This window comes from Lepidochelys kempii, chromosome 8, assembly GCF_965140285.1.
Source record: "Lepidochelys kempii isolate rLepKem1 chromosome 8, rLepKem1.hap1, whole genome shotgun sequence".
Taxonomy (NCBI): Eukaryota; Metazoa; Chordata; order Testudines; family Cheloniidae; genus Lepidochelys; species Lepidochelys kempii.
The window spans coordinates 47,456,355-47,472,172 of NC_136387.1; the positions used below are offsets into that span (position 1 = coordinate 47,456,355).

Genomic DNA, 15,818 nt, shown 5'->3' on the forward strand with positions numbered 1-15,818 from the left:
GTCAAAATGCTCAATGCACATATATTCTCTGTAATTTTACTCTTTCAAAGATCGTTAAGGATTACAGTGCTGTTATTGTAGTTTTTTGACTGGTCTGCACATTTCATAATTTAATTTCTCTCTTATGTTTAAATTTAATTCTTTTAGTAGTGAGTTCTAAAATGCCTAACCTGTCCTAGCTGGAATAATTATCATTATTACTTTTATTACCATATTGTGCTTTATCATTCATTATTTAAAGTGGTACAATCAACTAATAGTATCCTTCTAGAATGTAAATTTAGCTTGCACTCACCTTAGCAGTGCCAGTTTTTTTTTAAAAAATAGCTAAACACATAACTTTAGACACTGGGCAGATGAAGGTCACTTATTTTCAAATTGTATTTTTAGTTCTATCTGTAAAATAACTTAAAATTTGTATGAAAATAAATGCAGTTCCAAGACATACTAGTTGTAATGATGAAATCAAATATTAGTGAGTCACATACATGATTGTGACTGGTAAATTTAAATGCCAAAATAATTAGAAAAATAAATTCCTTTTCTTAATAAAAGACGAAAAAACCTTAATAGCATATGTTAAAATTTAATAAATGTGCTTTTAATGGAGTGAAAAACAATTGACTAAAATAGGGTAGATAATGGCAGTAATGCAGAGTGTGTCTGTTAGAGGAAGTAAGCAGATTTTATTTTTATTTATGTCTACTAAAGATAGTGTACAAAGTATCAAACCTGCGCTTCTGAAATCTGTGTTAAATCTCCAGAATTAATACTTTAAGGCTTGGGATTGGGAATATCTTGCTGTATTATCTCCTGATGTTTCTAAATTTACATATAAACTTAAGATGTGGCTTTAATTGGTGTTTGCATATATTTTTTTCTTTCTTTATATAGGATTAAAGACACAGTGCTTCTGTCAGCTAATTTCTAAGTTATCTGCAAAAAAACTAGAGTTCTCAGGTGCCTAAGTAGCCCTTGGAATCACAGTTAAAGTTGTGGTCCCCCCCCCCGCCACAAAGAGAATCTGAAATGGCACCCCTGGTGATACTGGATTTTTGAAAGGAGAGGCGGTACAAATCAATTTAAGAGATGATGCTGAACCATATAGGGTACATGCACCTCGCAGCATTCTTCCCCCATTACTACATTAAATAGAAAACTATTTTGAGACTGGAGCCAATTGGCATAATTGAGAAAATCTCTGAGTCAACAGCATGGTGTACCCAATGGTATCAGTATAAAGAAAAATGGAAACACATGAATGGGTGGATCATAAAAGACTTAAGTTTTGAGAGAAAAATCTATCCTCCCAACACTGGATGACTGCCTCCCTGAAGTGAAAGGAGCTACAGTATTCTCCAGGATGGATGCCGTGAGTGGATTTTGGCAAATTCCATTAGCCAAAGGAAGTATTAAACTGACTACATTTATCATACCCTTTGGGAGGATTTGCTTTCAAGGATTACTTTTGGGATTCCCAGTGCACCTGAAATTTTCCAAAGAAAGATGGCAGAACGGTTAATGAGTACAAATGGAGTTGTAGTTTCCCTGGATGACGTTGCGCTGTATGGATTTTCAATGGAAGAATACAGCAAAACCCTCAATGAATGCCTAAGCCTAATCAATCATTCTGGACTGAAGCAACACAAGGGAAACTGACTTGCGGGTAGGCAGAAAATGCAAGGTTTGGGGACAGACAACAAACAAAGGTGGAATCAGGCCTAGTCCTGAGAAGGTAAAAGCAATTTGAGAATTGAGTGCACGAATGAATGTACCAGAACTGAGATGTATACGGGGTATGGTAAAATAGCTTGTCAATTCCTACAAGACCATTCCACAAGTGACAAAACCACAGGAGGAACTGTTAAAGTTCAACACATCTTAGCTGTGGGGCCCAAATCAAGAAATTGCCTTCAAAAAGAAATGATCTCAGCCCGCTCAAGTTCTGAAGTACTATGATGTGAACAAACCCACGATGGTCAGTGTGTATGCAAGCAGCTATGGCCTAGGACAGGGATCTCAAACTCAGATTACCACGAGGGTCACATGAGGACTAGTACATGGGCCCGAGGGCCGCATCACTAACACCTCCCTGCCACTGCCTGTGGCCTGACCCCACTCCACCCCTTCCATGAGGCCCTGCCCCTGCCCCGCCTCTTCCAACCCCTTCCCCAAAGTCCTCACCCCAACTCCACCCCCTCCCTGCCCTTATTCCAACCCCTTCCCCAAATCCCCGCCCCTGCCCCACCTCTTCTCCACCTCCTCCCCTGAGTGAGTGGCTCCCTGCTCCTCCCCCCTCCCTCCTGGAAAGCGCTAAGTGCTTCCAAACAGCTGTTTGGTGGCGGGAAGCACCTGGAGGTAGGCAGAGGAGCAGGGATGCAGCACGCTGAGGGGGGCGGTGAGTGAGGGGAGCTTGGAGGCCGCAGGAAATAACTCAGGGGGAATACGGGTGGGGGGGAGCAGGGAGCTTGGCGGGCTGCAGCAAATAACTCTGCAGGCCACATGTTTGAGACCCCTGGCCTAGGAGATGTGTTGTTGCAACAACATGGCTCTGAATGCAAGCTAGTTGCCTTTTGCTCTCACACACTCACAGAATGAAAAGGAGTGCCTGGCAAGCGTATGGGCATGTGAGCATTTTTATAGATTTCTGCATGGACTGGACTCATTTACACTGATAACAGACCATAAATCTCTTGTAACCTTCAACAATGGAAAAGAGCTAGATCAAGCACCACTAAGATACCTATTGCTAAAGGTCTATTGCTAAAGGTTAATGCAATTTAACCCAAGTGCTAAATATGTTTCTGGGAAAAATCTGGTCATCGCAGGCACTCTGTCATGGAGACCAGCATTGCACTCAATTACCCGTGCACTCAAAAAAGAGGAAAAAGCGTACGGGAATGCATACAGACCAATGTCAGAAAAGAGACTACACGACCAACTACCAAAAGCAACATCAACAGAGATGTAACTTCAGGAAGTTCTAAGTTACTTTAGGGGCAGCTGGCCAAACTATCATAAGGAAGTGAGGAGACTGCTTTCTGAAGCATAGACAATTAAGCAATTCAGATGGACCCATGATTAAAAGCCCTTGCATTGTAATTCCAAGGGAGATGAGAAGAGAAATCCTAAACTTCATCCAGGAAGGAATCAAAGATTAACTAAACGCTGTGAATGGGCTAACCAGTCAACATGGTGGACAGGTATCAGCAAGGACATAAAGAATAAAGTATCTGCATGTGACGATTGCAGAATTAACAGACCAACACAAAGAACCTTTTTAATAACAACACCTTTACCAGACAGAACTTGGAAGAGAGGAGCTGCAGATTTATGCAAATTCAGAGGATATCATTACCTGGTTGTTGTGGACTATTTTTCCAGGTATATAAAAATGTAATGTTCTTGAAGGACATGTTGCACTGTTATCGAGAAAATGAAGTGCACTTTTTCTCATTTTGGTATTCCAGAACTTGTGATAGACCATGGACTACAATTCACTGCTGCAGAATTCTCTCATTCTGAACAAAAAATGATTTTGATCCTATTACTAGCAGCCCACGTTACCCACAAGCGAATGGAGAGGCTGAGAGAGCTGTTAAGACAGCCAAGAAAATCCTACAGCATGAAGATCGATTCCTTGCTCTTCTGAGTTACAGATCAACACGAATAGGAGCTCCTGGATATAGTCCAGCACAACTCCTCATGGGAAGACAACTCAGACTCTTTTCCAAAGTTGGAATGGTAATTCTGTCTCCAAAGTGAAGAGAGGAGCCAAATCAAATAAAAAGGCTAAAAGAGTTTCTGAACACGTTTACAATGGACATCACACAGAGAACTGCTAGGTCTAAAACCCAGTGATTGTGTTCATCTCAAACTGGATGGAGAAAAAGGATGGACAACTCCAGCTGTCAAAAAGAAAAGGAATTCAGCGCCCAGATCATATGTCATTTGAGAATGAGAGTAAAGAGTTCAACAGAAACCACTGACATCTACAGTTTGTTCCACAGAGAGAACAATCAAAAGAGCAAACTTTACAGGTAGCAGATGCAGAAAAAGAAGACGATAACTCAGGGATTCTGGACCAACCATAGCCAGTTGTTGCAACTAATGGCCAGTCAGATGACCAAGTTGTTACATGTTCAGTCTGCATAATTAGGAAACCAGTACAATTCAGAGACTTTTAACAGACAAATACAAACTGAACTTCAAAGACAGAGGATAGTGTAAATATTGTAAATGGTAGGAATGTCAAAATTAAAGAGGGAGATGGGATGGAATGCTAAACCCTATTATACTGTTCAGCCACTGTGTGTGTGTGTGTACAAATACCTTATTTAAATGAACCTCAGCCATACCTGGCAGAGCATTAAAGGATCTTAGGCTGAACATAGCTGGAGGGTATACGCAAGCTCTGTGCCCAGGCCAGGTCTGGTACAGGAGCATGACAGTTCCTGTGTCTGAAGTGTCAAGAGCCCAACATTGCCGTGGGATGCTCTGAATGGGTGGTGCAGGTGACACAGGTAGCTGGCAACGAGCGACAGATGGTTCTCGTGTGGAGATAGCACATGGAAAGACAGCTCTGCTTCTGAAACCTGAGGCCTTGTGTGCTTCAGTGGGCTGCCACACAGTGACTGAGCGAAGGAAATGAGACAATGAGCATCTCTGGCCACTTGTTCCTTGTTCTTCATTCCACTGTTGCGGAGGAGGGAGAGACCAGACGCTGAATGGGCACCAAGGCTACAATTCTCCCCATGCTGATGGATTTGAAGGAGTTACATTTGGCTAATAAACTCCAGCCCCTAGGGCCTGATTCTCTTCTGGTTCGATGCTGCTTGAACTCACCCAATCTCGACGGAGCTACTCCCAGCTTTAAACTGCTGAGATCAGAATCTGGCAGCGGGTGGGCTACACCCTCCTGTGTGCGCAGTCTGACGCCTTCGTCAGACATTCGGACAATTCCCTCAACCCCAAACCGCATTCTGCGGTGGAATGAAGGAACCTGACAACACGTGCTGCTATTTCCTGCGACACTTAGTTCAGCTGTGAAGGATCAGTGTCCAATATCCTCCCACAGCTTGAATATGGCATGTTAACAGCCCCCAGAGGAGCCATAGCTTACCGTGGAGTGTCTGAGAATTGTGTGTGGGGGGGAGCTGATTTATGCAGGCATTTGTCCCACACGTTCTCTGACAAGAGTGCTATCATCAGCATACTTGCAAGGTGACTATTGCTCACCAAGCATTTATCGAGTGAATTCCCTCGCTCTCCCATCACAGCTTAGATAATCCTCATGTTCGGGGAGGCACTGAGATCATTTGGAGCACGTCTAGGGGTTGGGGGTTTTTGCAGTGTGTACTTTCAAGGGGGTAAACCAGGGCCTCGCTACCACACAGTAGGTGGGCCTGGGAAGGGGGACGGCATGTCTGTTGGATCAAGAGTGATGAGCATCAACTGGTTGAACCCTCCCGCTGCAAAGTGGTGACAGAAGCTACTACAGCTTGGAGGAACCCGGTAGGGCAGATCCCATCTGTCTATTCCTCCACCTCCAATCACTGCAGAGCCCCACTGCTGGGCACCCCCTGTTGAGGGGCTTGGTGCATGGCCCATCAAATGTGGTTTCCATTGTTTCTGAGGATAGCCTGTGTGCTGCGATGCATCGGCCAGACCCTAAAGCACTGCTGGTACTTTCCCCACCCTGGCCGGGGGTTAGCTCTCTGCATTGTAACCTGAAGAGCACAGGATTTGTTCTCTGAGCTTGGATTCTCTTTTTACAGTCCACTTAGTCCCTGACCCTGGTCTCTTTGCTTCTTGTGGCCGCAGGAGAAAGGAGGGATTTGGAGATTCCGTGCTCCACTGCTGGTCCTCCTCTCTCTGGCCTGCAGGTGTCGGAGGGCCACGGACGAAGCATGTCATTTTTCTCTCTTCTCCGGCTGGCCGGCATTGAAAGGTTTGTGTAGGCAGTTTTCCTCATAGGGTATGTTTACACTGGAGTTAGACACCCACAATTGGCCTGTGCCAGCTGGCTTGGGCTCAGGCTAAGGGGCTGTTTCAATTGCAGTGTAGATGTCCTGGCGGGGCTGCAGCTCCAGCTCTGGGACCCTCCCACCTCGCAGGGTCGTACAGCTCAGGCTCAGTACTGAACCTGACTGTCTACACTGCAGTAAAACAGCCCCTTAGCCCAAAACCCTGGAGGCTGTCAGCTGGCCTGGGCCAGCCGCAGGTGTCTGATTGCAGTGTAGACACACCCTGTGTCCCAGTTCCAGTCTCCCCAGGGAGGTCGGAGTGGAGAACTCGGAAAAAACCAACATGTTCAGCTCCCAGTCTCTCACAAGCAGGGATGGATGGGCTGCAGAGGAAGCACACCCAGCCTCTCTCTGCCCGGGGCCTCTCTCACCACCTCTCTCTGCCCGGGGCTGGGCAGGTTGAGGAGACAGAGGGCCTGCTTCATCACTGCACCGCTCCAGTTTCCCATCAATAGATCAGATTGACACCGGGGTAGAGCTGGAGCAATACGCTGGCCCAGAGTGAGATGGGAAGGAAGCATTTTGCACCATTCTGCAGCGCCCTCTGTGGCTGATCAAGAAACTACATGGATGGGGTTGTGACTGGGAGCCACCCCCTTAGCAAAGCAGGGACGGCAAGGGGGGTGCCGGTGCAGGAGGGAAGGAAGGATGCAGCATTTGTTCTGTGTAAGTAAGAGATGCAGGAGGCTCCCGACTTCAGACGCTTTCTCCTTACCATCCAGCGGGATCACTAACAGGAAGGGAAGCGCAGGCCAGATGTTAATTACATCGGGAACTTTCTAAAGGGTTTCCCCCCTCTCCCGCCCATGTTGGCAGAAACAGCTGGCAGGTGGCATGTTCAGCCGCTGGGTCAGTTATGGCACCCAGTCAGCTGTGCGCACATCTGGCTCACACGTGTTTGGTTCTGTACTTTGTAGCTTGGCAGATACTGGGGGATTCTGGGGAGGGGGGGTGTCCCCGGTGTTACCTACATATGGAGAGAGACTGAGGTTAATCATCTTCCCCTCCCTTCTCTGAAGACAGGTTCAGGGCTGATGTGTTGCTTACTCCCCTCCCCTTGCCTGAGTCAACATGATTCTTTGAGAGAAGAGGTTAATGAGATGGGCACAGATGGCACCAGCTGCTGCGGGCTCTGAAGTGCTTGTTGACTCCCCAACAGTGTTTGTCCCAATCTCTTGACAGTTTATTCAGCTGATATGGGTGGGGTGGGGGCTGGAGCAGGCTGGGCAAAGGGAGGCAGAAGGGAACAATGAACCCTCAGTGTTGCTCATTTAGAGAGCGTTGCTGGCTTGGGCCAGCTGGCAGCAGCAAGCCCAGTGTCCGTGCTCAGCGCATGAGAACTAATAGCAGACTCAGGAAAGGAGAGGCAGGTGGATATGATGCTGCTTGGGAGTCCTGGGTTCAGTTCCCGGCTTCAGCCCAGGTTTTCTATGTGCCAAAGCAAGGCACTTAGGGACAGATTTTCAGAGGCATTTGGGCAACTAAAGATGTAGGCCGTCGCCTAGTGGAAGAACTCCCCAAGTGCCTGACTCCCACTGATTTCAATCTGTTTAGGTGCTTTTGAAAATACCACCAGGCACATATCTAGGTGCCTAAATACCTGCCTGCTTGTCTCTCTGGCCCAGATCCTCAAAGGTCCTGAAATCTGGGCCCATTGGTTTGCCTGGGCCTCGGTTTCCCCCCTGTGAAGTGGGAATAACAGCACTACCCTATGTCACAGGGGGTTGTGAGGTGAAATACGTGACTGTGTGGTGCTCTGGTGATGGGGGGCTGTGTCTGAACCTAGGATTAATAGAGTCTAGAGGTGAGGGCGTGGGACTGTCTTTGCAAGACCTCTCCTCCCCCTCGAGATGCTCTGTTGCTCCGAGAGGGGCAGCTGAGACGTCTCCCCACTTTGGCCGTTCCTCAGGCGTATGTCTGCATCAATAGCTAGCGGATGATACGCCAGTAGATGGCTCAGAAGAATAGGCAGCCTAGCTCCTGGATTTTGTTGGACTAATAAAACACATTGTGTAGTGCAAATGGCTGCCCTCGAGCAGCTTTTTACCTCAGCTCTTAACAGATACGTCTGGCCTTCAGTCTAGCTGGTGTCTGTGGCCTTGTGGGACATGTATGGCTTGGGAGCTCTCTCAGCTGGATATAACACATAGGTTATATGTATCTGCATATACACCCACCCCTCCCACCTCTTTTTACAGGTGCTTTGTCTCCTGGGGATCCATAATCTCATCTCTAGGATCCCTATCATGTAACTGGGTCTGCACAGACGCTGTGTGGGTGCTGGGGTCCATCCACATGGGTCCAGTTGCCAGGACCATGGCCTAGAAAGGTGCAAATTAGCACAATTTCTTTTGTTGTGGTTCCTTTTGTTTGGTGTGATTTCTTACAGACACCCCAAATTGTGCTTGATGCAGAGTGACTAGTTAGAGATTTTAAAATGGGGGGGGAGGGGAGGGAAGGATTTCTGTGTATCTCTATGTGAGCCATCTTTGCGGTCTAAAACGGATCCAGGTTGTGCTCATTTTCTCTTCAAAAGGGTCTCTGAAGCACTCAAAAAATGGACAGGGCACAGCCTCAGCAGATGTAAGTCAGCCTAGCTGCACTGATTTCAATGATCCTAGGCTGACTTACACCATCTTAGGATCTGGTCCGATGTACCTGAGCAACTGTTTTGGCCTCCAAGCTTTCAAGTTGGTAATGAAATCTGAAAATCCCAATAATCCCAGTGGATCTTTCTGCCCTCGGAACCAATTAATCTATTTTCTGGTAGTTTCTGCATTTTGCTGTCAACACTTTGCACACATCTGCTCCTCTCCTTGAATGAGACTGATTCAAGACAGAGGCATTTCATTTGTGGTGTGTGGGTTTTTTCAATAGATTTTTTTAAAAAGTACCTACTCTGAGGACCTGATGAGGAATGTTGTTGTCTGGTAAAGTCTGCCAAGCTGTTCATGAGAAACCCAGGAAAATATGAAGTATTCAAGGGAAGTGGCAAATTCATCATTGCTTGAACTCTTTCAATACAGGTTGGAGGCTTTCTAAACACCATGCTGTAGTTCAAGCCCAAGTGATTGGACTTGATTAGTGTCATGTAGTAATGAAGAATAATTCTCTCCACTCCAGGAATCGCTAGGTGTTTATGCAGAAGGTCAGACTAGAGGATCACAATGGTCCCATTTGTCCTCAATATCTATGATTGTCAGGATCCCAGCTATGAGATGCGGACGGAGGCCAGAGGGGGTTCAGTAACTAGGTTCTGAGTTCAGTCCAGGGGGTCCAGGCCAGAAGCAGCAGTCCGTACTAGTGTCACGCTGTAGGGCAAAGTCAGGTTTGAGGTCAATGAGCTGCACTGGGTTGGAGCCAAGTAGGTCAGCTGAGGTATGTGAGTGGAACAGAGGCAGGATGAGAAATCAGGAGTGGAACAGGGGCCAAGAACCATGACTTGGTACCAGGAGCAAGACTAGGAGTGTGCAGTAGGGTCTGTCGCAGCAGCAAGGCTGGGGTCTACCTAGTTTCACAGCCAGCCTGCAGCTGTCTTCCCTAGGCCTTACATAGCATGCCTGGGCCAATCAGGGAATGCGGTAGGCACTGCCAGTCAGGGCCTCTTTGGTAGAACATCCAGTGATACCTGAATCCATAGAGTTAACAGGCAGCTGTTCCCCACTCAAACAGACCTTTTTGGGTGGCGGTGCATCCAGGAGCCAGAGAGCTGGGTTCCAGACCCCCGGAGCCTCACAGGGAACTTGTAAAATACTGGTAGGGTGCTGTGAAGATGAACACATTAGCTTACGGTGCCTGTGTTTCATGAACAAAACCAAGAGGTAAGTGCAGACCATAGATACTGGTCTCATCCCACACGCACAAGTGGTACCAATGTGCTGACACCGCAGTTTGGGAAGCATCTGAATGACACTCCAAACCACACTCCCAAGAACAACCCATCTCCTTCTGTTTTCTACAGTTCTTTTGAACACTTCTCAGTGTGCAGGGAAATGCCAGATTGAAAGCCCAAGAGACTAAACGCCAAATGGGCATATGCCTAAACCGTGCACTGCTGGAACAACCTACCCAGATGCAAAGCGTGCTCTGTCTCCACGACCTCTCTGCCGAGATTAACATCGGTGGCTACAGTTGTGGTGTGATTTGTAACTGGACTCTGACCAGCATTTGTATAGGCCCCTTGAAGATCATCAAATGGTCTGAACTTGGCTGGCTTTGAACCAGTGATCTACAGGTGAAAGGTGGCCTACTAGGTGTGAGCACCAACCAACAGCCTAGTCCTGAAAGTATCCCCTACCATGGCACCACCCACACAGGTTACCATGATTCTTGGACAAATGGAGGAAGTTGAAATGCAAAGGCAGGAAGCCAGAGGACACATTCTCCTCAGAATCCAGCCAATGGCAACATAAGGAATTTATAAAACCTCAGGCAATGTCTCTGGCCAATTACTCATGGTCCTCTGCTCTACCACAACATCCTCCAAATTCCAGCCTGTGTCCTCTCTATCACAAGTCCAGCCACTGCCTGCTCTGAGCAACTTTCCTTTCCCTTTTCTAACCATATCGAGTGAACCCATCGCAGCCTTCCTGGCCCTGTGATCAATGAACCTGTGCAGAAGGAGACTCACAAACCCCAGACACTTCATCAGAATCAGGCCCAGTGCTTTAGCTGCTGGAGCTCTGAGTGAATTCTGTGGTACCATTTGGTACCTGGCCCTTGCCTCCAGGGGTGATCAAATCCACCCTGGAATGCCTGATTCTTCTGCTGACAGAAATGTTTGGATTTTTTTCTAGAAGACCTGCTGTACTTCAAGGAGGAGTTATTTCAGGGAAGTTCTCTGGCCTGTGTTATGCAGGAGGTCAGGCTACACAATCACAGTGGTCCCTTCTGGCCTTGGAATCTATGAGGCAAGACAACCTGGATCCTTCAAAGTCATCTTCAGGCCATTGTTGTTTGCACTGCTGGACTTCATCCTCAAGGAGATGGGTTAAGCAGTATCAGCATCTTTGTCTGACTTCTGCCCATCAGCCACCTCTGACACTGATGAAGATTGGGTGGGTGGGCACCCCCTGCTCCCCAAAATCTCTGCCATCTAGAGTTTCACAAGGCTTGGTCTTGTCACTCTCCTCTTACATGCCTTAGTACAAACCTTAGTGATAGAGTGAGACAACACAGGCTGTCAACAGTATGCTAAGTATCCTTTCCCTCCAGTGTATCCTCAAATCACCCAGGGCTTCAGGGAGGTTCAAGGCAAGATGGAGAACAGCTGGCTTAATCAGAATCCTGGGAGGTCTGAAGTAATGCTAATTGGGAGAGGTAAATAGTTGGAGGTGTTGGCCAAAGCTATCACATCTCTGTCGACTGCATTCAGAGTACGCAGCCTCAGGGTCACGCTGGATTCACCACTAACCCTGGTGCATCAATCAGCAGCAGGCACTAAAGTACCTTCTCTCACCTTTGGCCAACCAGGGATTTTCAAAAGCACTCAGCATTGACCTAACTCTGCTCCCATTGATGTCAGTGGACTCTTCACCACCAGCTTGGCTGGGAGCAGTTGGGTCAATGCTAACGTCTCCACCCCTCAAATGGAGACCCAGCCGCTGTAATTCATACATGGCTGGGCTCTTGCAGCTCTCACTCCTCTGTCTAGACGAGACATTCAGAAAGGATGCTGATCAGTGGAATGAGCCAAAGAGAACACTTCACATCCCAGCATGCCGCATCCAGCACGGGCTGTCTGTGCACCACAAGATCTAGAAAGTACTGCTGCCGATTTTGGAAACATCAGAGGGGCTAGGCCACTGGGATTTCAAAGACCCACCTTTGTGGTAGCCATGGTCGTTGGGTGTGTAGCAAGTAGAGATTCAAGAGAGCAGGAACCAGAGTCAATGCCTTTTCAAAGGCAGCTGAGAAGAGTCCTACCCATGATATTTTCAGGTCATTTTGGTAAGACACGTCTCCAGAATAGCATTCCCCAAAGAGCAAGGGAGGAAAAAGACCTGGCATCACATGCAAAATAACAGCCTATGATTGAACTGAAATCAGGATAAAGAAACAACATCATGTGCAAAATCAGGGCCCTTGATTACACCTGGAGTAGGTTGGACAAACGCACAGACTGCGCGCTGGGTCGTTCTCTGCATTTTAACCTCGCTCAGCACTTAGGTGTTTTGTAAATTAGATCAAGAGACAGATTATATGAGAGACTTTGTTTCCCACTCCCTTGAGTCACCTCGTCCCCCTGCAGAGCTGTCCTCCTGCGGTAATGACAGTTATTCCATTAGGATGGGCGTTGGCGCTAATTGGTGGCAGCTGCCATTGCTGTTATGTTTACAGGGTGCACTGGAAGAATTGATGCCAATAAACCAAAGCAGCCTTGTAATGTATGGCATTAATGGAAATAGCCTGATCACAGCCCTTCTCTCCGAGATGTGAATCAGCAAAGAGTGCACACTGGAGACAAAAGGCGATTTCTGTGGTTCCTACACTGAATGATGAACAGTAGTGCACATCCCATGTTAATGAGGGGGAATAGTCACTTGTAATGTTAATGGCTTTATGAATGGGGGAATGGACTCCAGTAATATTAACCAGGGATACACATCCACCACAAAGGGACGTACACACTGTTCATATTAATAGAGGTTTCACCCCCCCCCATACCCATGAGGAGCTCACCCCAATAATGTTAATAGAAGATGGAACCTATTCTTCTCAGTGTGAGTCTCCAACAGGGAGAGCCAAGTGTTCCTGTTGAACAGGTGATATTCCCTACTAGTGCTAACAAGACTTATTCCCTCTCTTCAAAGGGGAAAAATTCCATTACAGTTAGTTAATAATCTCTTGCTCTTATGACTAACACCTATTACGTAATAACCCCTAGCACTTTTTCATCTGTAGATTTCAAAGCACTTTACTTAAGAGGACAGTTTCATTAGCCCCATTGTAGAGACTGGAAAACTGAGGTACAGAGCAGGGACATGACTTGTTCAAGGTCACCCAGCAGGCCAGTAGCAGGGTCAGGTCTTCTGAGTTCCAGTCTGTTGTGCTATCCACTAGGCAAAAATAAATATGGAGTACATTTCATGCTATATTACAGGATCGTGGTCATTAAAGATGGGTAAAACAACCTGTTGTAGCCTCAAATGCATCATCCTACAAGGGCAAAACATAGGATCCGCAACTGGTGTACATTTATTAAAGCTCCTTTGAAGTCAGCTTGCAGGCTGTGCTGCATTGAAACATCTATGTCCAAATCCAGAGGACAACACAGCCCGCAATATGTTACAAGTTCTGAATTCAAAGACAAAATTGTAGCCATAATTATTATTAGAGATAAATGTAATTTTTCAAAATAAAAAGTTTAGTCAAAATGGTCTTTTTTATCAATTGACAATTTTTGTGACACATTTTCACTTTGATTCAAATTTTTTTTTCTTTATTTGATGAAACTGGAATTAAAATTTTAGGCTCTGATCCTGCAAACACTTCTGCAGGTGCTTAACTTTCCTAGCAGGTAGGGCCCCATTGGAATTAACGAACCTGCTCAGGGAGTAGAGTCGAGCATGTGAGGAAATAGTTGACGAATCAGGGTCTAGGTCTGAGGTTTTTCTTTTCTTTTTTCCTTTTCCACTCTGTAACTTTGGCAAAAGTTCCATTTTTTGTAAGTGTCAGAACTGCAAAAGTAGAAATGACATGAAAAAAGAGGGGAAAAAGAGAAATATTGATGACAGTTTAGTACATTCAGTAGAAAAAAATTAAAAAGTGTGAGATAGGATATTAAAAAAACCCAACTCTGAAACAAAAATTTTTGTGACAAAAACTTGAACATTTTCCAAAACAAATGAAAAATAATTCAGTTTTTAAACTTGCCAAACGAAAATGGCTTTTAAACTGTTGTTTGCAGTGTTGTAGCCATGTTAGTCCCATGATATGAGAGAGACAAGATGGGAGAGAGATTTTATTGGACCAACTTCTGTAGGTGGAATAGACAATCTTTTGAGCTACGCAGAGCTCTGCTTTCCTTGTGGGTAGACATAGGGTACCTTTTGGACCTAATATACAAGGCATAGATGCTTATAATGTGGCTGGGAGTTGCCTCTACCTTTAGTTCACAGGATAAAAAAGTATGTTTCCATTTAGCTTTTATCAATTAAATAAACAAAACCCTCGTGCCTTAATATTTGGGAAATACGTAGTTAAGGAAATTTCAGATAATTTCATTTCAGTATCCAGAAATATTTTTCAGTACTTCTAGCTTTTATTTTGTGTATCTTAGTATTTCTTTTACTAATTAATGAACTGCAGTCCACTACCAACCTTAACTCTGACTTTATTCTTGTTAATATCTTGAGTATAAATAAACCAAACACTTCTGATAATTAGTAAGACAGACTTTGCTACACTCTATTACCCACAGAGATTAGAAATGTATTGTAGTTTAATTATGGTATGTACTTTTTTTCCCAAACACTTTAGGTAATTGAAAGTTGTGAACTACTTCATTTACATAATTCTTGACTCCACTGTTTTCTTATTTATCAGAAGTAAGCACCATAAAATGGAGTGATGGGTCTGTGGAAACTACAGGTTCCATCATGCAGTGCTCCACCTTGAACTGAGGGTGTTGTGTTCATGGCGCACCCGCAGAAAAGTTAGATTAGAAACATCAAATAATCTTGCTGGAAGATTGCAGCATAACACTACTTTATTTCTCAGTGGTCAGAACGATAACACACGAGAATCCAAAACCAGAGAGAGACAAAGCAGGCTGCTCCCTAAAACAGGGACACAACTCACCCTGCCATGTTCTAGGTTGGCTCCTTCCAGCCTGACTCTGCCTCTCTGAGCCCTGGATCTCATGCTTCACCAAAGAGTCATCTAGGCTGCAAGCAGGACCAGGAAACACCCCAACTCTTAAAGTGATAGCTTGCAATTCCAATATAGTCCTCAATACACCACAGAGGGAAGGTGGAGCATTGGACACTGGGATTTGCAGTGCACTGCAAGCTCAATAAGCTACTGCTCCATATTAAAGATGAGGATAGGGCTGTTTAATGTAGATTTGACATGTCCCTCCCATCAGGGGAAAGGTGGCAACCAGCAGAAGGGGTCACAGTACCCCCAAGCTGGCAGCCCTGCTAGAACATGTCCCTTCTCTCTCTCCTGCCAGGCTGTTTGCCGTGAAGTGCGCTGGCTGCTTTGAAGGCATCGCACCCAGTGAGTTTGTCATGAGGGCCCAGAAGAGCGTCTACCACCTGAGCTGCTTCTGCTGCTGCGTCTGCGAGAGGCGGCTGCAGAAGGGTGACGAGTTCGTGCTGAAGGAAGGCCAGCTGCTGTGTAAGAGTGACTACGAGAAGGAGCGGGAGCTGCTCAGCCTGGTGAGCCCGGCTTTGTCGGATTCCGGTAAGGGGGAACCCGGAGCAGAGAGGAGCTTGTGGCCTGTGCTGTGGGGAGTGAGTCCAGGCCCCCGCAGAAACATGCCTGACTATTCTTATGGATTTGTATGACCTTAGCGCGTAGGAACCCCAGTCGTGGCCCGGAACAAAAAGACGGCCCCAGCCCCAGAGAGCTTATGTGAGATGGACCACAGCTGGGACATATAAATCCAAACTGAGAACCACTCCAAGCTGTAGGGGTGGCTCCCTACGATAACCCACGATAACAGGGTGGCTCCTTTTCCCACTCGAGTCATATAATGAGACCCCTTCTTGGCTCCTGTGTGATGATTGAACCCATACCTCTGCCTCTAAAAGCTCCAGCGTCTATGTCTTGAGTCCAATAACATTA

General features: G+C 46.2%; 1 protein-coding gene across 1 annotated transcript in view; it reads left to right on the forward strand.

Annotated features, from left to right (window-relative positions):
* LMX1A (LIM homeobox transcription factor 1 alpha) overlaps nucleotides 1-15,818 on the forward strand; it is a 144,697-nt gene that overhangs the window by 100,356 nt on the left and 28,523 nt on the right. Inside the window, exon 4 of the mRNA XM_073356381.2 lies at nucleotides 15,202-15,434. Within this exon, the coding sequence (XP_073212482.1) occupies nucleotides 15,202-15,434 (233 nt within the window). The remainder of the gene's footprint in view (nucleotides 1-15,201; nucleotides 15,435-15,818) is intronic.